The sequence below is a fragment of the Nyctereutes procyonoides genome, unplaced genomic scaffold, assembly GCF_905146905.1.
Source record: "Nyctereutes procyonoides isolate TBG_1078 unplaced genomic scaffold, NYPRO_anot_genome, whole genome shotgun sequence".
NCBI lineage: Eukaryota > Metazoa > Chordata > Mammalia > Carnivora > Canidae > Nyctereutes > Nyctereutes procyonoides.
Window position 1 is genome coordinate 36505820 of NW_026575030.1, and position 27090 is coordinate 36532909.

The window sequence follows — 27090 nt, forward strand, 5'->3', positions numbered from 1 at the left end:
CACAGGCGTATTTAGAGGGGAATGCTGGCCGCAGCAAGGGGGACTGTGTGACAGACCTTCCTGAGTCCTGAATTATGACCCCCTCTGACTTCTTACATTGCCTCTTATTTCAAAAATTTATGGGGCACTTAGTAACACGCAGGCATATAGTTCATCTTCTCTCATGCGTATGAGTCTGTCCTCTGTGCTCTGACCATAAAACCCCTTGAGTGGAGAACTGTGTGTTCTTTCCTTCGGAGACTTGAGCGGAGTTTAACAGTGTCTGTCAGCATTCACTTGCTATTAGGCACCTGCAGTATACACATGAAAAGGAATCTGACTTTTTGGAACTATCTAGAGGCTATTTGTGAGGAAGTTCTAGAGCTGTAATGTGACAGGTAAAGAGCCAAGAAGCAAAGCTTAAATCATCAGGGCCTCCTAAACATGGATGTGGAGAAGGAGAGTGGAGCCCAAAGGGCAGGGGTATGGAAGTTGTGCTAGATCTAAAACTCTCGTACTGAAGACTGAAAGTCTGGGAAAGTAGCTCATCTGTGAGTAATCCACCTTGAATAAAAGTCTGAAATACGTGAATTTACAAATGGCTTTTCTGTCTTCCCAAAGGATCCATTAAATAGCGGAATACCCAATTATACACTTAGGGCTTTAATATACTTTTTCTGGGGCTTTACTGAGTTCAAAAGGCTTTCAGACTTATGATCTCATGTGATCTTTCCAACTCTGTGATTCTTTGGGGATATCATTATGCTCACTGGGAGATGAGAAAACCTAGGCCGAGAGAAAGAAATGACTTTTTTTTTTTAGCAAACAGAATAAGAAACATCCAGGCCCTCCATAAGTCATATGACAAGATGCTCTTTCCTGACCACCGTTTTCTTCATAGCATCACCACTACCACCAATGGCTTCCTCGAGGCGGGGTTTACCATGTGCCAATGCTGGGATATTAGCTCATTCCACAGAACACCTCTATGAAGTAAGTGACTGCCACTCACCCCCATTTTATAGAAGGAAAACTGGAGGGGAGAGAGGTGAATGATCGATCCTGCTCAAGACCTTGCAGTTTGCAGATGATGGATGTAGGACTCAAACCCAGGTCTGAGGCCTGACCTCCAAGCTCACACTTAATGATTAGCTGTTGCTTCTCTGCTCTCCCAGGCTTTTTATGGAAATGCAGTCTAGCCACAGAATAATAGATTCAAAATGCAACAGGTGGCTGACTAAATTTCCCTATACTTTCCCACAGTGCTAATTAGGATGCACATTTTTATAACCTGTCATGTAACTTGCTCTTGAACCGAGTTTTGTAAACCGCAAGGCATTGTGAAAAATACCACAAATAATCACGTCAGAAAGTATGATTCAGCTTCCATGTTGCTCTCTCTATCCCTGTTGTGCACAAGGGGGTAAGGCTGAGTAGGCCCCCCAATGTCGTGGTGGGGCACACCCCTAACCTGTGCACGTTTTCCATGGCGGCCACTTCGGCCAGCGCGGCGAGGCTGAAGAACGCAGACACGGCTGGCATCTCCGGAGTGCTGCTCCGAGTCTCTGCGGTCTCGGGGTTGTGTGAGCATTCGTCATTGCAGCCGGTCTGGCTCACTTTAGGGAGACTCCTCTGCAGTTGTTCCTTTGGTTTGTCGTCTGTAAAGAAAGGGGAAATTCATCACAACAGGATCACTGTGTTCTCTCCAGAGAAGGGACATAGAGAAAAAACTCTGTGCCAGACAATGTGAAATGAGCTAATATTCTTCGTTCACTTTTGTCATCTATCGAATACCAAGGCTTTTATGGATTCTCTTCTCCCATGGTAATAAAACTCTTTTATTAAGCTCAATTGCAACTATGGACAGTGTTATGCCCTGAAACTAAGTGGAAGAGAAGCTGTGTTTTATCCAAGGTCAAAGAACAGGTCAGTCTCAGAGTAAGAGGGGAAATGGGCCTTGACCAAAATAAAACTGATGGGATTTCTGCAAAGGAGCCTGTGACTGCTGTAGAAGGCCCCTAAAAACCCAACTGAGGAAACATTTCTGATGAAGCTGTAGGATGCCCTGCTATGGCAACTTGGCCATTTGGTATGCTGTGACACCAGCGTTCAGGATGGCCTGCACCAATCCCACCAGTAAGATCAGTCAATCCCAGCGAGATCCCAAGTTGTTATTCTTGTTCTGAAGACCTACTGGAAGGAAGATGAAGATGAAGGGCCATCTGGTGTTTAGGAAGAGGTGCTAAAATGCTATGAAAATATACCTGTTGGAAATGAGTACACTTTCTTTATTACATAGCCATTATAAAGGAAGAGGAATCTTTATTATGATTTTTAAAACATTTTAAGTATAGAAAAGCAAGTGATAAAAGCTGTAAATGTCATATATTAGAATATGAGAGTGCTATGTGCTTTTCTAAATGAAGGTAATATTTCTAAGATCTTTCACTCCTTCTATGAGAAAATGAGGCTGTAACAATTTATAAAATCAAAATCACAGAACAGAACCCCGAGTGGGAAAGAAAGAGCAAGGGGCCTGCTGGATTAAATATCAAAAAAACTAAATTCTAGTCCTCATCCTACTTGTACCTAAAAGTTCAATGTATTCAAAAATGAAATCCTACCTCATTGAGGGGTATTCATTTCAAAAATGAAATCCTACCTCTCTTATATAACAGGGTAAAATGGGGGTATTTAATATGCTTTATTGTTCTATCAATCTATACATGCTAAACACAAAATGTGCACAAAACTCAGTCACTGTCTTCCTATTGTATCTCAGCAATGAACGTTTATTTGCTTAGATTAACCTAAATCAGGTATTTATAAATATTACTCAAAATATACTCATTTAATCATTGTTCTTAATTTTACTGATTTATCATTTCATTATGCTAAGTATACTCTTTAATCCCCATCACCTACATTACCCATCCCCCCTACCACCTCCCCTCTGGTAACCATCAGTTTGTTCTCTATAGTTAAGAGTCTGTTTCTTGGTTTGTCTTTCACTGTTTTTTTTTTTTTTTTTCCCTTCTGCTCTAAACACTTTTTCCAATTTATAGAACTCATTATGGACCTGTGACCTTTTTCTGGAAACTGGATTAGGGTAGGCGGAGGGGCACTTCAAAGCTGATGGAATGAGATGCCCGGGGTGCTGAAAGACCATTAATGCTTAGTTGGTGCAGCACCCTAAGATTTGAGGGAGCTACTCTGACCCCACTCCTTAACTTGGGCCCCTCAGGCAATTCTGCTGCCACAGAGACCACCAGGAACAGCAAATAGTTGATAGGCCATGCCTGAAAATAGAAAAATTCACTGTAAGTTAAGATTTGGTTAAAGATAAACCCAGAAAACTCAAGAAATCCAGAAGCGTTCTCAGGCTCCCTCCGTGGTAAAAATTAGCTTTATGGAAAGTGCTGGATGCTTTCTAAGGTTCCTTAATCCATTGGTTTAAATACTTGATAATATGGTTTGTAGTGAGTTGAACAGTGAACCGTGAAGAAACACTTGATTCATCTAGTATTTTTAAAAGTCTAGGATCCTTGGGAATTCACTTAATGAAGACTGCTTTTGTGCATACTGAGAAAAAGGAGAAACACACAGTCCTAAAAATTACCTTTCCTTTCTAAGAATACTCTTGGAAAAAGAGCTATGATTTTAAAACGTGTATATTTTGTACATTTGGGAGCCTGTGGAAAACTAGTTCTCCGGGAAATCCAGAGAAAGAAATCTTACCATGGCCAAACCAGCGGAACAGACCCATTTTTCAGTGAGGACCTACACTTGGCTTATAGTCATTTGCTGGCCAACGTGGCCATGACAGTCATCACCTTGCTCTGGTTCTCTCTCATCCAAAGCTCCTTCTCCTTACCCAAAGTACCTCCTGCTGGTGATACCCGGCCATCTGCTGTCCTGACAAGGTGGGTGATCTTGGTTTTCCTTGCTTTTCTCTTTTGGCTGCCCACCAAGGGTTCTTGCATTGTTGTTGGCTCTGGAGTGTTGGGAATGGATAGGGCATTTTTAACCTTATGAGCAGGCTCTGTGGTGTTTTTGTCTTCTGAAAATATGGCTGAAATAGGACAGATCATATATAGTTACACACAAAAACATAAGACGTAGACATTGCTCTTACTCTTAGAAAGAAACATTTCTCACTGCTTGACCCATCTGACTGGTGAATGGAGATTTAGAGCTCTCAAAGTACTGATGGGGAAAAAAAAAACACTGACCATAATTTTAAACCAGTATATTTATATTTGCTTTGATAAATTAAGTACAGAGGATTCAGATGCCCCCTCTCTCTTTTAACCGAGTACTGAACCAAGAGGCCATTGGAGTAACATTTTCTAAGTGTTTAGATATCTTATAGGTTGGTGGGGAAGACAGTGTATGCAAATCTGAGTGGATTGTGCCCCAACAGCCCATAATTTCTACATGTGGCCAGGGTCCCTGCCCAAGATACTCCTGTCCACCTAGGTGGTCTGGGGAAGATGATAAAAGGGAGTTTCTCTTCTGAGGACACAGAGATTAAATACGTGCTTCTTAAATTTATCGTTACCATTGGGACACTTGCTTTCAATCACCGGGCAGGACTGATTAGAAAAGAAATTGTTTGTGAGGCTTGGCCTTCTTTTATACATACTGACTGCTCAGGAAAGACCAGACCATTGGTCACAATGTGTGTTGCCCACACGTGTGATGCCCACACGTAAGGAAACACTCTCCCATTCACTGATTCCTAGGACCAAGTGAATGTGCTTAGTGAGATAATGAAGTACCACAGGGCAGCAAGGCTCCAGGAAGGGTATTAGGTACCCTAATTCTAACTGTAATGCAATGAATCATTTAACAGCATACACTTCTATCCGAGGAGTCACTGTGTCAAGAATAAGGAGCATACTTGCTCCTGGTTCAAACAGCTGATGCTTCTATCTTTTCTTATATACTCATTTCCTTAGGAGTTCATTCTCCCCACACTCAATTTAAAAGTAAGACCAGTATATGTGGATAGGAGTACACTAAGCATTTAAGAATATATACATGTCATCAAATTTAGTAACTGGAATTTTTTTTTTTACTTTTTTTAAAAAAATTCCCATGGCCTAAGGGCCATTCAGCAGGGAAAAGAGGCATCCTTCCATATTTAAACCATCCAATCTCTTAACACAGGCACAGAAATAGTTTCTGACAAAGAGGGGAGTGTGGCTGGAGAAATCAAGGTTGGCCAAGGCCCACTCCAGGCACACTGGGTCCACGGGGATGACTGAAGGTGCTGATCGCAAGGCCGAGCTGAGGGGAGACGCTGGAAATACAATGCTATCGCATAAGAGGAAGATAAAGCTAAAATAAGAGGGAGAGTACAGAGTAAGAATAACTCAGGGTGTGAAAAAATGCACATGCTGGTATAAACTCTTGCATGGGCTTCACTTAAAACATTTTAATCTACGTTTTTAATGAGGTTAGGTGTATCCCTGAGAAAGGAGGGCTACGATTCGTAACATCTCTGCCCTCAAGAGACTGATTGCAGACTTCCCATTCCAAAACAAGCAAGAAATCATTTCAATTACATCAAGAGAAAGGATGTAAAGCAGGAATCATACCGTGATTTGTGGCTTGGCCTTACCTCAATATAGCATAATAGATGGCTTAGAGGGACAGGCCTAAGATAATAGTTATTTAAAAGAAACTACTTGGCAACATTTCCAAGTATCTTTTCAAACAAGTAATCAAAATTAGGAAAAAGGCTCCTTTGAAATTGTAGATCTGTATCCAGGAAACAGTCTTGGTGTATTTATACTTTGATATTTAGCTTAACATAGCCAGGGCTGGTGTGTATTTTAAGATTTTTTTTTAGTTTAAACTTCAATAAAAGCTGCCAGTAAAATAAAAGATAATTTGGTTAAGGAACACTCCAAAGAAGTTTCATGACTCTGCATTAGCCCTGAAATTCAAAGCCTCCGATAGGTATAAAGAAGCCAGAATATGAGTTTACAATGAGCATAAATAACCTCTATTAAATATTCATAAGCTTCAAAATTTCTAGTTTCTTATCCAGATCCATCAGTTGTCCCTTCTTATTATTTGGGGGGATCTTAATCACCTCTCCAGTATGATCACAACATTACAGACGGCCCTTCTAGAAAAAGCACTAACCTATTCCCTCTTCTCCTTCCACTTCCTAGGAAAATCTAGAACTTGGGAAATAAGGGTATAGCAGGGTTCCAAAGATGAAGGGTGAATTACATCAGAAGAGCTGCTTACAGAAAGAATGAACCAGGAGGTCAAAAAAAAGGCCAAGTGGGTTAGGAAAAGACGACCTGATTTCTACACAAAGACAACAGGGTAATGGAAATGACAGTCACAGAGAGACCTAGATTCTATTCCTGACTTTTTAACTTACTAACTGCAGGACCATGGGTCTCAGTTTCTTCATGTTAAGGTGGAGGCTGGACTAGATTGGCTCTAAAGGAGCCATCAGCCCCCAAATTCTTTTCATTTGCCCCACAGCCCAGAATTAGGGTCCCAGCCAGCCTCTAGCCAGTTCCAGAATCTCAAGGCAAGGGAATCCCTTGACAAGGACTGTTAGTTTTTGCTTTTGGTTAGCCTTCAAGTGGTCTCATTTCTTTTCAGTGGTTGCTCTGTTTCCTGTGCGTTCCAGATGAATTAGTTAAAATCCAATAAGAAGCCAAGGGGACGGCTGCAAAGAGACTGGAAAAGGAGGTAGAGTTAACGCCTAAGAGCAGACTGGGACTAGGGGAAACCCAGAAACCAGCAGACAAGGAACAAGGGTGTAGAAGGCAGGCTGGCCAACAGACACCAGCAATCAAGTCCCAGAGCTGGTGTACTGGAGAGAAAAAAGGAGCGAATCAAGTTGAAGACCAAGCAGAAGCGGCAAAATGTGGGAATACACTGCAGATTCTCATAAGTCACTGAAAAGGAGGCAGTGCACCCCTCTAGATGTCTCCTCTAAAGTAATTGCCAGATCAGGAAGTAATCCTGGGGCCTACAGATTGTCCACATCTGAAAGTGGGACATAATGAGACCTCACCAGAATTTGGAAGGGGAGAAGAATGAGTCTGCCCCATGCTTTGATGCAGAACATGCTTTTATCCCCAGAACATCCTGTGCTGCCTGGAGGCCAAGACCAACGGCAGCCTTCAGGTCAGCACTCACACAGGACCCTATCCGAAGACAGAAGAATTGGGAGAGACAGGTAACGCTAAGTTAAAAAAGTGGTTGTCTGGGACGCAATAGTAGATCTGAGTCCAGCAACGTTAGCAAAGCAAAGGAAGGCCTGGTGGTGAGAGAAAATGGAAAAAGCTCAGAGAGAAAAACAGTCTGAAGCTGAGCACCAAGACAGCAAGTCAGTTCCTTTCCCCCACCCTCCCTGCCAAACTAATGGAAATGTGAGAAAAGAAAGGCTTTTGTCCTCTAAAAACAAATTAGTCATTTCTCCTTCGGCTTGTAATTGAACACACAAACCTACCCAAGCACTTCGAAACAAGTCCACAGGGCTAGTTTTTATACTCCACGATAATCATAACACACTTGGAGCGTATCATCTGAGAGAGATAATGTGAGCTCACTCCTGGAGCAACACTAGGAATGTGGCAATAAGAGACTGCCTTGTTTTCCAAACCCTGCTCCCAAAATGTGGGGTAAATTTTTTGAGATAGCAGCACTGTGGTTGTACTGAACCCCAGGAGGCCACTAGAGCGCTCCAGAGTCATGAATTCACGTTCCAACTAGGGGAATCAAACTTGCACGGAAATTATTACAGCCAAATCTGGAATCTCATCGCCTTTGGTTGGTCTCTTTTGAGCTGAAAATGCTGTCAGATGCTGAATGGAACACAGGAAAGAGAATCAAATGAATGAGCCTTATCTAAGACCCCAGGAGACCTTGCTGAAGTTACATGGCAACTATTTTGAACTTGAGAAAAGAGATCAAGGTTAGTCTGAGTGTTACGGATCGTGTTTGAAAATCTAACTATAAACCAGATTTTTTTCTCCTCTGTAATTAGGTTTATATACCACAAAGGAACTAATCTTCTGAAGATTCTCATTCTGAGGTTTTGGTTGTTTTGTTTTGTTTTTTTTCCTTTAAGATACCATTTATAATTGCGACATCTGAGCCAAATAAGGGACTCAGATATGCCTGAAAAATTGAAACTGTAAGAAGCCAATGTGCTTTAGTGGAAAGAGTGCTGGTTTCTTTTTTTCCTGCTTATGTTGGTCAGGCTTCAATTCCTTGTCATGTATTTGGGGGCTAATAAGTCCTCCTGAATTCCCTGAGGCTCCTGCCAAGATTAGTTTCTCAAAAAATATTGTTAAAGCCCTCTAGAAACTATAAAGCAATATTAAGTATTAATTATCATCATCGTTATTATTACAATTAGAAACCACCAGCTTAAGCACGAACATAGGACATCATAACCTGGTAGAAAAGATAAACACAGTTGCAGATACAAATCATGTAGGTTTATCTGAAAATCTAACCTTTATTCTAGGCTGAGAGGCAATCTTTTTTGTGATCTGCAAGTTTCAAGAAATGGTTTAGGGACTTTGAATTGTAAAAGCATGGGGGAAAAAATGCTTAAAACAGATTATAAGCTTAGCATTTAAACTGCAGATGTGATTACTAAGCACCTAAAGATTTCTGATATTTTGGGGAAAAAAATGAATTGCAAGCCAATTATACTCAGGATGGTGTAGAGAAAGCATAGTGAACTTGAAGTTATCCCTTTAACAGAAGTCAGGAACAGGAAGCTGAGTGAAATGTCTCAGTGGGAACAACATTCTAGTACAGACATCAGCTACAAATGATTTCTGTGTAACCTATGCCCAGGACGGCTTGTACATTTTAACACTGTGATCATGGTTTCGTCCTCTCTCCTTATTTACATATGTTCTCCAAAGTAAAGCTTAAGCCATAGGGGAGAGAGGATGCAGTAAAGGGCCTAGCTAATTTACTAGGTCACCAAGTCACCACCCGAATAAGGAAATATAGGGGATGGTATAGAAATTAAGAGCCAAAAAGATCACTTTAAATTACTGGTAATTTCTTTTTTTTTTTATTTTTATAAATTAATTTTTATTGGTGTTCAATTTACCAACATACAGAATAACACCCAGTGCTCATCCCGTCAAGTGTCCCCCTCAGTGCCCATCACCCATTCACCCCCACCCCCCGCCCTCCTCCCCCTCCACCACCCCTAGTTCATTTCCCAGAGTTAGAAGTCTTTACTGGTAATTTCTGATGCACAAACTCATTCCTTTATTCCTGGCCATATGAAATGAATATGCACTCTACACCTAAAGACATGCAGTTTTCAGCACATATTCTTCAAAGTTTGTAACATATGCATATACATTACTAATATATAATATAATTAACATCACCAGTAATAATAACTCTATTCCCACACTAAACCCTTGGGATAGCCTAGAAGACTTGAAATTGATTTACTTTTCTGCCCCCTAAAGGGCAAAATTAGGGCTGCAGAATAAGGTTACTTCCAGCATCACCCCACCCACTCAAATCACGATACTAAGAGCAAGTGTGAGAGGGGAAATGACATTTGAAAAAAAAAAATAGTAAAAAAAAAAAAAAAGAAAAGAAATGACATTTGAGGCTGCTGTCTTACTACTCCCCACCATTCACCCCATCCCTCAACACACACATCACACGTTCACTTAGTACACGTGTGGAGAGTGAACCTGGTGAGGTTAAACACAATTTGTCCCACTGTAAACTGCTCCCTGGTGGCAGATCTGAGACCGACACCCAGGTCTCCTGATTCCTTCTTTCTACCTCACTGCACATGCGATGATACCGTGTTCTACATGAGACAGGGTTTCTGTTGTTTAAAAAAACAAAACATTTAGAACAGTATCAATTCAGATAAAGAGTAAATATGGTCTTAAGTGCCTCTTTGATTCCTGATTTTTCATCAGTGCCTTACACTTAACAAGTCTGTGCAAAATATATCTTTAAAATACACAAGAGCTAATATATATATATCACATTTTGGATGTTAGCATTTAATGCTGAGAACAGCACAACAATTCAGATTTGGCTTTGCCAGCTAACAGCAGAAACAGTCCTCTGGAGAGGTTCTGAATGTGAAGTAACAGGCTAGAAAACAGATATACTGCTGGCATTTTTTGTAAAAGTGCAATGACATAAAAACAGACATCTGGCTTGTTGTGAGCAGTGCCTACCAAATAAAAACAATTTCATGTTTGCTATAAACTCAAGTTTGAGTATTTTTTGATGAATATCTAACTCATGAGTATTTCGGATAAATGACTTGGGCCAAATGTGCATTTTAAATTTTGTCTCCCTTTCAGGAAAAGAACAAAGGTGTATTTGGGAAGCAAGAGACATGGTCTTCTTCAATAAGTCCCCCTTTTGGGTTGTAAGTAAATCAAAGGGATTGGACTCAATGACTTTTAAGATTGCTTATAGTTTTCAAATGAAGCAACTGCTAATTAAGGACTATAAAAACGTTCAGCTTAGGGTGCCTGGGTAGCTCAGTCAGTTAAGCATCCAACTCTTGGTTTTGGCTCAGGTCATGGTTTCCTGGTTGTGGGATCAAGCTCCACATGGGACTCCAAGCTCAGTGTGGAGTCTGCTTCAGATTCTCTCTCCCTCTCCCTCTGCTCCTCCCACCTCATGTGCATAGACATACTCTCTCTAAAATAAACAAATAAAATACTCAAAAAACAAAACAGTTCAGCTCCTTAAAAATAGTTATGATGGAAAAAAAAAAAGAGAAATCAGTGGTAAGAGGACAACCCTTTAAATGTCACAGAAATAATGAGTACTCACTGGAGGGTTCAATATTTAACAGAAATTAGGTAGACATCACAAACAAATATGGCTGTAGGAAATTGTGAAGTAAAACCTGCACCTAGGACCCGTAACATTATGCTAGTCAATATGGAACTTCTTCCTGGTTATCCATAAGCCTCTGGAGCATTCCATCTGAACGTATTTAGAGGTACTGGGAGGTGTGCTGAGGGAGAGCTCATGAGAGGAACACTGCTGACATGCCCATGCCCAACCAACCAACCAACCAACCAACCAGGAGAGCTCCAGGCTGGCTCTCTTCTGCCTCCCATAAGCATCTGCCTGTAACATGAATGCAGTATTTTTAGTTATAAGTTTGTCAAAGGTTATAAGTGCTCCTCTGACAAATTAAGCTCCATACGACACACTGCCTGACCCTTAGCAGGGTCAAAAACCTGTCAGTTTTGATTTGGAAATTAAAAACAACCAGGGATGCCTGGGTGGCTCGGTGGTTGGGCATCTGCCTTTGGCTCAGGTCGTGATCCTGGGATCCGGGGTCGAGTCCCACGTTGGGCTCCCCGTGGGGAGCCTCATTCTCCCTCTGCCTATGTCTCTGCCTCTCTCTCTGAGTCTCTCATGAATAAATAAATAAAAAAGTCTTTTGAAAAAAAAATTAAAAACAACCAAATTATGAGCTCTCAGGTATAGTGCTATTGGGTGAACCTATATAAGTTATGCCTTTTTAAGCTTTTCCAACACAGACTACCTGAAATCATACAGAGAATACTGCTGCTTTTACCTTCTGTAGGGTGAATGGCATCCAAGAAGAGTTGCTTGTTTGACCATTTATCCCCACTTCCTAAAAGCAATGACAGAGAAAGAAAGTGAAACTCTATTTCTAGGACAGACACATAACACTAGAAAAAGAAAACAATACACAAAACAGCTTATATATGAAACATTATCACACAAATGAAGCAGAGTTTTATTTTAACTATTTAATTCTCAAAATGGCATTTGCCAACTAAAATAATCAGGCTATATAGGATATGGATAAAAAGAAACAAATTTGCCTTATATGAAATACACTATTGGATAATTTCTATGACTTTAGTTAAGATAACTGAAGATCAGTTAAAAGGGAATGATAAAAGCTGACATTTTTATCTAAAGGGTGAGGTTTCTCTACTGGAAGGAGGGTAAAAATATTAACATACAAAACAAACCTAAGAGGCTGGAGTGGAGGTGAAAATAAAGCCCAAATTAAGTAAAAGGTTACATACAGGAACATATAGGCACATATATCTACACATGGAAGACAGGTGTATTTAAAGCCTCATTCCAGAAACACAAAAGGCTTCACATCTGGCCATGCAAGTAGGATGGGAATGGGCATCGGATGGATGAGTAGGCTCATAGTAGTCACGACATAACATGCAAGGCGATGCTAAAGAAAGCCCAACTTCCGGGACATGTGGCTGTACTAAATCAGATGGGGAGATTTATCTTTTATGTGAAAGAAGAATAGGAGTCCTGAACTATGAGAAGAAGGAAATCTTCAGATAAGCCCTGAAGAGGTTCAAGGGCCCATCAAAATCATAATAATAAGATAGATGCTCAGAGCGAAGAGTTGGCGGAGGTCAATGCATCTCTATTGCCCTCTGGAAATAAGTTATGTGGCTGAAGGGGGTGGGAAGAGTCTGGCAAATGAAGTAACACAGACTGGGAAAAAAGAGACAGGTTATGACTAAGGAGTGAATCCTCCTAGACAAGAATCCTCAAGGGTCAGAGAAAGTACAGAAATGGTAGCACTTTCATACAAACAGGAAACTCCTAAGGTTTCAGGAGGTAGGAAAACGTGGTCCTGGTTTGAAGGCTGCCAGACATGAGGAAAAATGAGAACAGTCAGAGAAAATAAGTGTATAAGAGCTCAAGAAGACTAAGTTACACAATGCACCAAATATGGATGAAAACAAAGCAATTTTAGGATTCATACGGAACTCTGAAAATAGAGACATTACGGGATTTGAGTGGGAATCCAAGTGAAGGAGATCTCTTTGCAATTAGCTGCGGAGTCTGGAAATAATGAATATGCCTGCATTAGGAGCCGATGACACTGAAGCAAGCCAAGGGGAGGAAAAGGCAAAGGCGGTGCACAGAAGCGGTACTCAAAGATGAATTCACAATGGAGGTGGCCAAGAAACCTTGATGGAGGATGGAAGGCACCAATACCTTTTTCCGGAACATTAGGCTTCTCCTTTTTGTGCTTATATTTGCTGACAATTTTGTGGAATAAGTTCTTTTTCTGAGACTGGAAAGGACCTACAGACAATATTAATATAAATATATTTTAAATTTACAGTGTTTCATAAAACAATACTGTGTGTTCCTAAACAATTACACCCTCCACCCACCTGCGGTACAAGCAAACTGAGTCACAAGATATGTCATCTTGCATAGCTTTACTCATCTACTAGTGTTCAGCGCCCTTCTTTAGGTTTAAATTTAAAACCCAGTTTAATTTTCCTTAGAAAGTGTATTGGGCAGAAGCCCCCATTAGGGTCGGGGCTCTCTAAGCAGAAACTGCAGATTGAGTGACCAGAGACAGACCACAACCCATTAACAGCAGAGTAGCTGCAGTCTTTAACAAAGAAGCAATTTTACTTTATTTAGATTCCTCAGTTTTCTTGAAGGAAAGGATGGCAGGAGCATTTCTTCTGAGAAATTTGGTTTTCATAACAAGAATAGCACTTTCAGGACAAAAATTGGCCTGATAGCATCAGAGAGCCTTCTAGCCTTTGCTGAGGTTATTCCAGGAAGAAAACATGCTTTAAAAAAATAGAAAAATATTTGCCAAAAAAAAAAAAATGGGGTGGGAAAGGAGAGAAGTCTCAGATTGTATCTTCGTTTTTCTCAGATAAAGAAAACAGAACTAAGATTTTTCAATCACCCAATCAGAAATGCCAACAGCAGCACTGACCTCCCCAAAGCAGGTTTCTTTCTATACTTAGCTGATATTTCTATGTGAAACTGACTCAAATCGTTTTATGTAACTTCTGTTTGCTCACCTGTAAATGCGGATAGTGATAGTGCCTAACTCCAAGAGTTGACATGAGGATTTAAAAAATTAGAGACTCCATAAGCCACCTCTGCTCTAACTACCCTCCTGCCGGTATCTGCATCCACATGCATGCCCTCCTGACCAAGACAAACTATTTATTTCCTGCCTAAAGTATGCAACTCACTGGCTTTGATGTTCACATATGTCTGCAACTGTCACTAGCTTTAGAACACTTCCATCACCTCAAAAATAAACCCCATTTCCTTTAGCTATCACCCTTCCCTATTTCTGCATTCCCTCTGTCCCTAAGCAATCACTAATCTACTGTCTCTACCAAGATCTGTCTATTATGGAAATCTCATGTAAATGAATCATGGAATGATTTTGTATCTGGGGTCTTTCACTTGCTATTATGTTTGCAAGGCTCATCCATGTTGTAACATGTATTAGCATTTCACTCTTTTTTAAAGGATGAATGGTATTCCACTGTATGGATATGCAACATTTTGTTTATTCACTCATCAACTGATAGATATCTGGGTTGTTTCCAGGTTTTGGATATTATGAATCAACCTGTTACGGATATTCATATATAAGCTTCTTATGTGGACAAGCATGTTCATTTTTTTCGAACATATACCTAGCAGTAGAATTGCTAGGTCATATGGTAACTCTATGTTTATAAGCTTTTGGAGGAACTGCCAGACTATTTAACATCCTTGTCTTTGATCATGACCATCATAAGGATGAATTTCTTTAATTATAGTTTTGATTTGCATTTTCTGGGTGACTGATAATATCAATCCTCTTTTCAAGGGCTCACAGGCCATTTGTATACCTTCTTTAGAGAAATGTTGATTCTGATAATTTGTCCATTTTAAAAAAAATTTTTTTTAAGATTTATTTATTTATGATAGACATAGAGAGAGAGAGGCAGAGACACAGGAGGAGGGAGAAGCAGGCTCCATGATGGGAGCCCGACGCAGGACTCGATCCCGGGACTCCAGGACCGCACCCTGGGCCAAAGGCAGGCGCTAAACCGCTGAGTCACCCAGGGATCCCCTAATTTGTCCATTTTTAGACCGAGTTGTCTTTCTTTTTATTGAGTTGTAGGAGTACTTTATATATTCTAGGGAAAAGTCCTTTATCAGATATGTAGTTTGTAAATATTTTCTCACATTCTGTGGACTGTCTTTTTTCTTTATTAATGTCCTATGAAGCACACAAGTTTTAAATTTTGAAAGAGTCAAATCTATTTACTTTGTATTTTGGTGTCATATTAAAGGATCCATGGCCAAATCTGAAGTCATTAAGACTGACCTCTATGGGGGCAGCCCAGGTGGCTCAGCGGTTTAGCGTTGCCTTCAGCCCAGGGTGTGATCCTGGAGACCTGGGATTGAGTCCCACGTCAGGCTCCCTGCATGGAGTCTGCTTCTCCCTCTGCCTGTGTCTGTGCCTCTCTCTCTCTCTGGGTCTCTCATGAATAAATCAATAAAATCTTTTTTTTTTTTTTTAAAGATTGACCTCTATGTTTTCCTCATAAAGTTTTATAGCTTTAACTTTTACAAAGAGGTCTTTGTTCCATTTCAAGTTAATTTTTGTATATTGTGTAAGTTTACAGTCCAAATTCATTCTTTTGTATGTAGTTATTGAGTTGTCCCAGCATCATTTTGAAAAGACTATTCTTTTTCCCATTGAGTACTACTGGCTTCCTCATTAAAAAACTGTTGACCTAATAGGTCTATTTCTGGGTCCTCAATTCTATTCCACTACCTATGTAACTATGTCAGTACCACCCTCTCTTCTTGCCTACTGGTTTCTGTGGCTAGTTTTGAAATTGAAAAAATTACTTTGGCCATTCTGAATCCCTCTCTATTCCATATTAATTTTAGGATCTCTTAATATCTATAAAAGAAAATGTCATTCTAACAGAGATTGGGTTGAATCATAGATTAATTTGAAGGACTGTTTCCACCTTAACAATATTAAGTCTTCCAATCCATGAACATGGGATGTTTTTCCATTTCTTATGATTGTCTTTCTTTCAACAATACTTTGTAGTTTTCAATGTGTTGTACATCTTTTGTTAAATTTATTCCTACGTACTTTACTCTTTTTGATGTTATTATAAATGAATTGTTTTCCTAAATTCACTTTTAGATTGTCATCGAAATTATATGGAGATACAACTGATTTTTCTAAATTTTATAAAAAAAAAAAAATATTATTTATATATTTATATTATTTATTTATTATATATATTTATTTATTTATTTATTTAGAGAGAGGCAGAGACACAGGCAGAGGGAGAAGCAGGCATCAGGCAGAGAGCCTGGCGTGGGACTCAATCCAGGGTCTCCAGGATCACACTCTAGGCTGCAGGCAGCGATAAACCGCTGCGCCACTGGGGCTGCCCCTGATTTTTCTAATTTAAATTCTAGTTAGTTGACATACAGTTTAATATTGGTTTCAGGAGCAGAGTTCAGTAGTTCATCATTTACATACAATACCCACTGCTTATCATAACAAGTGCCCTCCCTTAATACCATCATCAATCTATCCCTCCATCAACCCTCCATTTGTTCTCTATGGTTAAGAATCTCTTACGATGTTTCCATCTCTCTTTTTCCCCGATTCTGAATGTTCATCCATTTTGTTTCTTAAATTCCACAAAAGTGAAATCATATGGTATTTGTCTTTATTTGGTTGACTTATTTCACTTGGCATAATACACTCTAGCTTCATTCACATCGTTGCAAATGGCAAAATTTTGTTCTTTTGGATGGCTGAGTAGTATTCTATTGTGTGTATATATGTGTGTGTGTACACACACACAAACACACACACACACACACACACACCACATCTTTAGTCAATGGGCATTTGGGCTCCTTCCATATTTTGGCTATTGTTGATAATGCTGCTATAAACACTGGGATGCATGTACTTCTATGAATATGTATTTTTGTATCCTTTGGGTAAATACCTAGTAGTGCAATTGCTGGATCATAGGATAGTTCTATTTTTAGCTTTTTGAGGAACCACCATATTGTTCTCCAGAGTGGCTACACCAGCTGGCATTTCCACCAACAGTGCAAGAGGGTTCCCCTTTCTCCACATTCCAACTTCTTTGTGTGTCCTACAACCCTGTTGAACTCATTCATCCATAAGTAGTTCTTCTGGGGACACCTTAGGTTCTCTATGTTAAACATCATGTCATCTGTGAATCGAAATAGTTCTTCTTCTTCCTTTACTCAATATACATGTCTTTTGTTTCTTTTTCTTGCCTAATTGCCCTGTCTAGAACCTCAACTACAATGTTGAACAAAAGGGCTGGGAGTAGACATCCTTATTTTGTTCCCTACCTTAGGGGCAAGTATTGTCTTTCACTATTAAATACGATGTTGTGTGATTCTTGTAGATGCCCTTTATCAGGTTGAGGAAGTTTCCTTCTACTCTGAGTTTGTTGAATATTCTCATGAAACATGTTCTGTATCTATTAAGAGGATTATGTGAATTTTCTGTTGTTGTTTTATTGATATAGTATATTACATTAATTGACTTTTTGGATGTTAAACTAACCTTGCGTTCTGGGAGTAAAATCTTGCTTGGTAATGGTATAATTCTTATTATACATTGCTGGATTTGGTTTGTAGTATTTTGTTAAGGATTTTTATGTCTGTATTTGGAAGAGCTATGACCTCTGGTTTTTCTTGTGATGTTTTTGTCTAGTTTTGACATTAGGGTGATAATTGGTTTCATGGAATTAATTAGAAAATATTCCCTCCTCTTCTAATTTTTGAATGAGCTTGTGAAAAATTGATATTAATTCTTCTTTAAATGTTTGATAGAATTTAGCAGTGAAGCCTGGGTCTGTGTCCCCCCACCCCCTTTGGTACTTCTGTGATTACTAAATTCAATTTCTTTTGTAGTTATTGTTCTATTCAAACTATTTCTTAAGTCAGTGTTGGTAGTTTGTGCTTTCTAGGAATTATCCATTTCACATAGGTTATCTAATTTATTGATATGTAACTCTGATTATTGATTTGATATTTTTCTTTCTTGATATATACATTTACAGCTATAAACTCTGCTCTGAGCACTGTCTTAGTTGTGTCCCATAAATTTTGGCATGTTGTATTTTCATATTTATTCATCTCAAAGTATTTTCTGGTTTCCTTATTAATTTCTTCTTGGCCTTATTGGTTATTGAGTGTATGTGCTGCCCAAGTGAGCACTAACTTATTGGCTATTTAGAATGTATTCCTTAATCTCCATATATTTCTGAGTTTCCCAAACATTTTCCTGCTGTTCATTTTTAATTTTATTCCACTATGATCAGAAAATATAATTTGAACTACTTCAATCCTTTTAAATGTTTTGGTTTATTTTATGGCCTAGTGTATAGTGCATTCTAGAGACTGTTCTAACGTGCACTTGAGAAAAATGTATATTCTACAATTGATGGGTGGAGTGTTTAATATAAAGGCAAAGCTTGGAAATATTGGTCTGGTTCCAGACAACTGCAATAAAGCAAACATTGTAATGAAGTGAAACAAATCAATGTTTTGGTTTTCCAGTGCATATAAAAATTATGTTTACACTATACCATAGCCTATTAGGTGTCCAATAACATTAGGTCTACCAAAAAATGTACATACTTTAATGAAAAAATACTTTTTTGCTAAAAAATGCTAACCATGGGACACTTGGGTGGTTCAGTTGGTTGAGCATCTGACTCTTGATTTCGGCTCAGGTAATGATCTCAGGATGGTGAGACTGAGCCCTGCATCGGGCTCCATACTCAGCTTGTTATCTGCTTAAGAGTCTCTCTTTCCTTCTGCCCCTTCCTCCACTCTCCCTCTCTCTAAATAATATAGAATCTTTTAAAAAATGCTATTTTATCTGAGTTGTAATCACTGATCACAGATGACCAAAGTATGACACAGAGACACCAAGTGAGTAAATGTTGGAATGGCAATAGCCTTGCTTGACAGAGGATTGATATGGACCTTCAATTTGTAAACAACACTATATCTGCTAAGTGCGATAAAATGAGGTACACACCTATGTCTGTCAGGTCTAGTGCTCAAGTTCAACTCTTCTCTTTTCTTGTTGATCTTTTGCCTAGTTGTTCCATCAAACTTTTTTTTTTTTTTCCATAGAACTTCTCATCTTCTAACACATTATATATGCTTTGCTTAGTGTTTAGGCTTGTTTATAGTCTGGTACTCCTGCCATAATGTAACCACCATGGCAGCAGGGTTCTCTGTTTTCATTCACAAGTATATTCTATATGCCAGAATGGTGTTTAGCAGAGGATTGGTTCTGAATAGTATTTGTTGCATGAACAAACAAAGCTCTTAAACCATTGGTTGGCACAAAGTAAGAGCTCAAGGAATGACAGCTGTCACTATTATTACTGATAACAGAAAGTTGTGTGCAAGTGTTTTTTTGATGACTATATCACGCCATCCTTTTAAATAATGAAAAATAAATACTTCTGGATTAGCTGGTGGTAGTTTGAAATAGAAAATGTGTTGTTGATTTTTTTTTCAGAAAAAGTGAGCAACGAGGGAAAGAAAATAAATTTAACAAATACAAAAATATATATCATGTGTACATACTACATTAATGTTACGGGTATTCTTTATAAACCATTTGCAGTCACAGCCTCCTACGTGTTTTATTCAACCTGGAAACTCAGGGCTGGTGGACCAGAATGACACACAGGCATTCACAGGAAACAAAAGTGGAAGAATGCAGAAAAACAATTCTGAGACCTCTTAGGGACCATAAGGATGGATGAAATAGGTTAGGAAAGAAGAAAAGAATACATATTTTCAGACCCAACCATACTCAGTGAAATCTGAAAAGTACAATTTAAGGACAAAGCTAAAGATAGAGGTTGTCAATTTTAACATGAGAAAAGAACATCCAGAGTGATTTAGTACATAGAGGAGCTTCTGTAAACTTTTATTTTTAAACTTCCTTGCTCCTAGCCATCCCCCAAACTATAGCTATAAAACAAAACTTCAGATAAAAAAGAAATTGACAAACTTGAAGGAGTAATAGATAAGATATGTCACTGAGAAGTGCAATTTCAGAGTCAAGAAATGAACAATCTGACTTCTGCTCACTATTATGGTACATACATGTGACATTTTGACTACAGGAAATAGTAAAAAATTTGTAATAAATAGCAAATACAAGGACCTTTACTACCATTATTTCCTTTAATTTTATTAATGCAGAAACATACATAGAGGGAAAAAGAAGGTAGGAAGAGAAAAGCGGGGAAGAGATTTAGAAGGAATTGTTCAGAAAGCCAAAAAAAAAAAAAAATGCAAACAAGGGCACCTGGCTGGCTCACTTGGTAGAGCTTGCAACTTCTGATCTTGGGGTTTTGAGTTACAGCCCCACGTCAGGGATAGAGATTATCTTTAAAAAATTCCAATAGTTGTTCACTAAACTTCTAACCTCATGTTCCAATTCCATCTCTTTCCTTCATCTCCCTACCAAATTTCTTGAAAGAGTTCTTCTACGTCATTATTACAAAAATCACTTGCTGCTGGTAAGTAAACTAGCTTAGGACCGCCTCACCTTTAGGGCCTCTACTTTATGGGATGGCCTGTACTGTGATGATATATCCATCTCCTTTGCACCCAACTTCACAAGTGGGTAGAAAATATAAAACCCCATTTTGAGAGGATAAGAGGGGTGCCACAAAGACATGAACAGTAACCTTTCTAAAACATCAATGCTGTTTCTGGGTTGCTAAAGAATGGACATTTTGGGGGTACAGAGCTGTAGTGTGACCCAGGAGCCACATCAGTATTAGCCTGGTATGATACTTTTTTCAAGGTCAGCAGGTAAGGTGAATGAAGTGTGAGCCCTGTTCTTTGGAACTGTGGTAGGGAACAAATGTTACACATGACTCGAGTGGTGGCTTATGCCCAGGTTCTAAGGTTTTCTGTTTCTAAGCTACAAAGAGAGCATAAGTTTTATTTTAAAACTAGGCTGTCATTTTTGTAATAGACACATAAATAATAAATAACCAAAGAAACAATAAATTCCCTCGTGATAATTTATAGCAAAGTGCTGCTGGGCATGTGGATCTGCTGACTTGAACAAGTCTCAGTAAACCAGCCCCAATCAAGTTTAGATTCACTTGAGGGGTAGGAACTACCTCATCGGGCTGGACATGAATGCCTTGTTAAGGAACTCAGGGTTACATTACACCACATTCCTGAAAATATCTGGTGGCAATGAAGTTGCTCCAACAGTTAACAGGGCAAATACAGAGTTCTGCTTGAACTGGCAGCTATCACTTCCTGATACGAAGGGCTGGTCTGGCTGACATCAGCTCTTTGTTCTCTTCAACTAAGAGTATCCTCAGTTTGGTTCAGTCCCACACAGGGGGGATTCTGTTTCCCAAGCTTTAATTTTGTAAACTGCTTCTCTTATTACCATTGTGATTTTTTTACAATCCCAAATCCTTAAATCACTGGGAATTCCAATCTTAAAATATAAGCATGAATTGGAAGAAAAATGAGGAGCAACAGCATGTTTGATAATAGGCTAAGGAACAATGTGAGGAGTCTGAAGACCTACAGAAGGAGAAGTGAAGTCAAAGGTCAAGCGGGGACATAATTTAAACACTCCAAGTTGAACTCAATTAACTTTTTCTTCATGACCCTACTTTGTCTGAAAATTACTATTCTGTAGAGCACTCTGACTTCTGATACTTTTATACAAAGTGCCTCATACATTAACAATATACTTAAAGTAATGTGTCAAAACCTATCTCTTAAGTTACAATTAAATCTAGACTATTAATTTAAAGCCTGCTTTTGAATATATACAAGTAACTATAAGAGATACACCAGAAAACACTGCAGGCCCAAGCTGTCTCAGCTGAGCTGCACCAGAAATCAGATGGATTAAAATTTACTAGGTAATTTGTTCTTAGAAGCAAAAGGGAATTATTTTCCTAAGTCATTGTAGTCTACCTACTATAATGTAGCCTGAGCCCAGTCAGAGCAAGGTGGCATCTAGTTACTTTCATCCATTTTTGCTGTAGAATTTTTGACAAGACCCATCATATACATGAGGGACAGGGCAGAGATAGTGGAAGGGACAGTGGACAAGAGGAAGAGACTCCTTGGAAATACAGATACAAATAAGGAGGCCACTGGGGAAGCAGAAGTGTAAACCCAAGGAGATACTATGTTGTTGAGATTACAGAATTCTAGATAGCATTTCAGAAAAATTCTATACATTTTATATAAGCTGGAGTAGCTAAAATAAGTATGTAGTATAAGGCAGGGAAAAAATATAATAACTGTTGAATGATAAACACAATTGAGAAAATATATACAAAAAAACAAATTGTTGGTGGAGAAATGAGGTTTCCTATGGACACATGCTCTTTGATTAATAAACTGATGATCTCATACAGAGTTTTTGCTTTGAACGATTCATTATGCAAAGGTGCAAAGAGTCTAGAGTCTAAGAAAACAATCTTCTCTATCCTCCAAAGATCAGGCAATTATAGCACAGCTGGTATGATAATTTCATTAATAACTTGTAGGATAGTACACTGGTGCTGCTAATGCCAAATTACAATTAGTTACAAATCCTATTTCTTTAGTTTGCTAAATAAGGAATATATTATTTAGTTTTGCTTTAACTGCCTTTTGCTCCATGAGTCAGAATGCAGAATAAAATCCAAAGTCTTGAAAGACTTCCTATCTACGTAATTACTGATATACTGTAAGGAACCAGTGACTTTGTGGCTTGAGAGGCATAACAGAAGAGTTAAGATCATACTGTATGAAGTATAATCCAAAGCTCCAAAAAGCTATTTCACATCAAAAGAAATACTGTTAATCTCAGATGGGAGAGGAAAAACATATAACAGATAACTAAGACCCAAGAGAAGGCCTCATGAAAATAGATCCTAACTCAGGGTTTTTATAGCTTTTACAAAAATAAATCTATTGTTACATTCCCTGATAGATAATTTGGCCAACTTCAGGGCTTTAAAATGAATGTCTCAAACTACCAGGAGTAGAAGAAGAGAATACATCCTGTACATCAATCAATTAAGTTCCATTTTATTGGCTTGTCAGGTATTTATCAGCAACTTTAAATCCAAGAATTATGGGACCTCAAGATGCCTGGCATCTTTGGGCTCCCAGACTACTCTGCCTATTTCTAGATGTCTCTAGGGCACAAAGACTGTCATTTCATTTGGTAATCCATTACAGTGCTCAGCTACCTACCTGTCAACAAGGCTACTTTATTTCCTTCCTACTTATCTTGGAAGATCTCAATACAACCCTATTTTATTTTCCCAGATGAGCAAACTTGGTGATGCAACATTTCTTTTTTAGTTCTTTATTCACTAGACTTGTTTTTATTGACCACAGAGGCAAACCCAGCTAATTCTGAAATCACGTTCCTCTCTGCCTTTAATCACGAAGGGGGAATTTTCTTCAGCCATACAGATCTATCTTGAGATACAGACGTCAAGTGACTCACCTCAGTTCTGTCAACTGCAGTGTGTGCAAAGGCGGTTTTAGGTTTGAGGGAGAAAGGTTTAACTTTCTTCAAAGAAACCATTATTTTTCCTAGACCTTATATAGTCCTTAAATACATGAAATTGTATCTGCTCATTAATACTTATCTCTGATCATTAATCCATGAATGCCAGGATTTAGCAAGATTTATATAAGGAGACATATCATATTGTATGGTGATTTAATCACTGCAGGGTGATTAAAAAACTCTTCCATCAAATTCTACAAGCAACCAAAACTTGGCCACACCAGTTCCTCATCTCTCCATTTACTATCCTTATAGGAGACTAAGAGAATGAAGTCTTTCACTTCTGTATGGAAAACTAGAGGTACATTTCCTCACCAATCCTTAGATCTAACCAAAATCAGAAGACAGGTTTCTCAACATGAACAATGCCATCATTTTCAGCAAAACAGTCCTTTACTGTGCTTGAATGTCCTCTGAGCAGGCTACGATGCAGAACCCAAGTCCCCACCCCACGTGTAACAGGGGTCTCACACTCACTCTTTAAAACCCTCCTTGAACTACAGTGTTGCTCTTGATGAATGCTGATACCCACCCAACTCATGCTGATAATGGTAAACGCCTCCCGGATATCCACAGGAAGACTCTCTGAATATTCTTCAAAATGAATATGCTCAAATAGTATTTTGTTAAACTTAGCAAAACCAATTTCAGTGTACTGCTAGAGTAATATTTGTATTGGGCTTTATTTTCATTTGGTTCATACGGCTGGTAAGGAATAGAGTTTTCATCTTAGGCACATAGAACAATCTCAGGGTCTCCAGAGTCAGACCCGTCACAGATGTTGAACAGAAGGAATAGGCTCGGCCAGCAGTTTCTGCTCAAGAAAAGTTCCACATCTCCAAGTTAGGATTCTGGAGAGCGGAAAGTCCAAGACCATGTGTAACACTGTCAACACAGCCACATCTGTGAGGCCAAATGTGCACGCTGAGATGGCAGAGAGCAGAGGATAAGGAGGGAAGAAGGGAGCGAGAAGTGAGGGAGGAAGCATAGTCATCCTGGAGAGCAAGCTAAAATTCCAACTGGCTACTGCCTCACTGCCTCCATCTAAATCCAATTACATATCTAAATGGAGTGGCAAAAGCTCAGAGCAGCACTGAGATGCCCGGCCTCGTGGCAGGAGGCATAGCACACGTCTAACCTTTGCTGGTTTTAGTCGGTTCGGAGGACATGTTTCCAGTCTTCTTCTTTTTCCTTGGGACAGGTACGCATTTCCGGTCAAATGTAACAGGACTATATTGAGGAAGGCTGTTGAATTTTTTTTCAAATTCTTCATCCAGCTTTGCTGAGCTAATAAGAGAAGGGTCATAGAATCGATCAGCACATGACATAAACATTTAAGCAGAAAATAAAACAAGACAGATTTTAAGACATTCCATTTGAAAACAGGGTCCCTGAGAATTAGGGCACTGTTGATAGATTCTGTGCAAGGACAAAAATCATCTGAGAAGATTTATCAGCACAGTTTTCGCAATCAATTCACATGGAAGCTTATCTTATTGCCCTTAGAAAAGCAAAAACATGATTTAAAATAAAAGAATATTTTTGAAGTTTTCTCCACTGGCATGGACATTTCTCATGAAGTTCAATACAAAGCATATTCCATCCAGACAAGTTTCTCGTTCTAAAGATTCATATTTATGTATCTATATTGGCAAGCTTATTGGTAATGCAGTATATACCAGTACTTTTATGAGGTTTGTTTTAAAAAAATATTTATTGACTAGCTTGATTAAAACATATCCAACACACAAAGAAAGCACAAACAAAAATTCTGAGTATCAGAAAAATTCTGGAGAGTTGACCAGGATGATGATAAAGCACTCAACAACAAGGAAAGCCAGTTTTCAATGAACACACTGGCAGAGAGGCAGCTACGCTTTAAGGCAAACCATGGATGAGTTCAGAAATGGCACCAGCAAAGTTGGGAAATCCTCAGGCTGCTTCTGACTGTCTCTAAGGCCTCCACCCAGCCGTGGCAGCATGCCTCCTGGATCCTTTCACTTGCTCAGACTTATTACCTAAGATGAAACCCAAACAGATGGGAGAAACTACAGCAGAATGGCTGTGGATGCAAAATGGAAGGCATTCTGGGAAGAGAGCAGCTTTGAGTTAGCTTGTAAGAAGCTAATAGCTAATGTGTCAGGCTGCTGCTTAGAGCATATACTTGAGGTCTGTCCACCTAAAACTATTAAGAGTTGGACAGCAGAGACAAGACAGTTTGATGACTATCAGAATGGTCAATGGAAAAAGGCCATTACTACGTTCTATCAAAGCAGGGAGGGTGGTAGGTGGGGGTGATGCTCCGTCATTAATAAAACCATTTTTTTTTTTTGCAGTTTGAAACATCTATACTAATGGAAAATCAGATAATAACCAGATACTATCAGAAAGGGATCTATAAATTTGTGACTTTTTCAGATACTCTGAAAAACCAAAAGAAAATTATGAAAATGTGAGATAGAACTCATAAGATCTCTTGGGACTTTTTTTTTTCTTTTCTTTTTTCACCTAGAATCATCATCTGTTTCTCTTGGGGGAGGTCTGGAAGATTAGAACTGCCAATACTCAGTGAATTTTTTGTGGCTACAAACAACACATTTTCTACGATAAAAGGGGTTAAAATGCTTATTTAGAAATCTCAGAGAACACTGATGAGAACTGGCATTTCTCACTGCTCATGCACTATGTTGGCGTGTTCTAAACAAAGCAGACCCAGAGAGTCTAATTCTGACAGGCCTATACAAGGGGGGGGAAGGGCAGAAACACAGGACAGAGCAGAGGTTTACTGTTGCTTAAAGCCTACAGAAAAGCCACACTCCCAGTTACATGCATGTGCCTTCCTTAGAAATTATTAAAATTAAAACAACCCCCACACCAAATATTTTTTCAGGGAAAGGTTTTCAAAGGACTGTTTCAACTTTTCTTGCTCCCAGAGAAGATTGGTGGAATCACCTCTCACAGCATCAGCTGTTTCTAATGGAAGCATCAGACACCTTTCTGCTGGAGAGTCTTAATGCCTGCTTTATTCCCCAGGGACTGCATACTGTCTGCAGTGAGGCCTGCTCCTCCCTGTGACTAGACCCACAGGGCAATGGTTGTTCCAGAGGATAGAGAGCATTAGTCCTCAACTCAGTGGTCACTTTTTAAGGAAATCTTGCATTTGAAAATACCATTTGACAATAGTGAATATGAGAATTATGTCACTAGTGTAAGCAAGACTAATGTGAACTGTTTTGGACTTTTACAATATTCGAAAGGAAATACATTAAGAATTATAAAAATCTCATCTTAAAATAAATAATCTCGAGGTGGGACGCTTGGGTGACTCATGCTCAGGGCATGATTCCGGGGTCCTGGGATCGAGTCCCACATGGGGCTCCCTGCATGGAGCCTGCTTCTCTCTCTGCCTCTCTCTCTGTGTCTCTTATGAATAAATAAAATCTTAAAGAAAAAAAATCTCAAGGAATTTAGCAACACGAGAAATAATTACCACTCTCCTACTTTGTGATGACCTAGTGCCTCAGAATTAACCAGATTTTAAAGCACTGTTAACTTCCAAGGGAAAAAAAAAATACATTATTCTACTAACAGAAATGCAAATATTTATGAATAAACCAAATACTCCCAACGCATGGAATTTG

General features: G+C 39.0%; 1 protein-coding gene across 6 annotated transcripts in view; it reads right to left on the reverse strand.

Annotated features, from left to right (window-relative positions):
• The window catches only part of BBX (BBX high mobility group box domain containing), a 268615-nt gene that overhangs the window by 4725 nt on the left and 236800 nt on the right, over nucleotides 1–27090 (reverse strand). For 4 of the 6 annotated variants that reach the window (XM_055316267.1, XM_055316270.1, XM_055316268.1 and 1 more), the window contains 5 exons: nucleotides 24588–24736; nucleotides 13009–13098; nucleotides 11576–11635; nucleotides 3854–4051; nucleotides 1451–1637 (listed from right to left, as the gene is read on the reverse strand). In XM_055316267.1, coding sequence (XP_055172242.1) covers nucleotides 1451–1637; nucleotides 3854–4051; nucleotides 11576–11635; nucleotides 13009–13098; nucleotides 24588–24736 — 684 coding nt within the window. The remainder of the gene's footprint in view (nucleotides 1–1450; nucleotides 1638–3853; nucleotides 4052–11575; nucleotides 11636–13008; nucleotides 13099–24587; nucleotides 24737–27090) is intronic. The other 2 variants (XM_055316271.1, XM_055316272.1) reach the window with 2 other exon arrangements.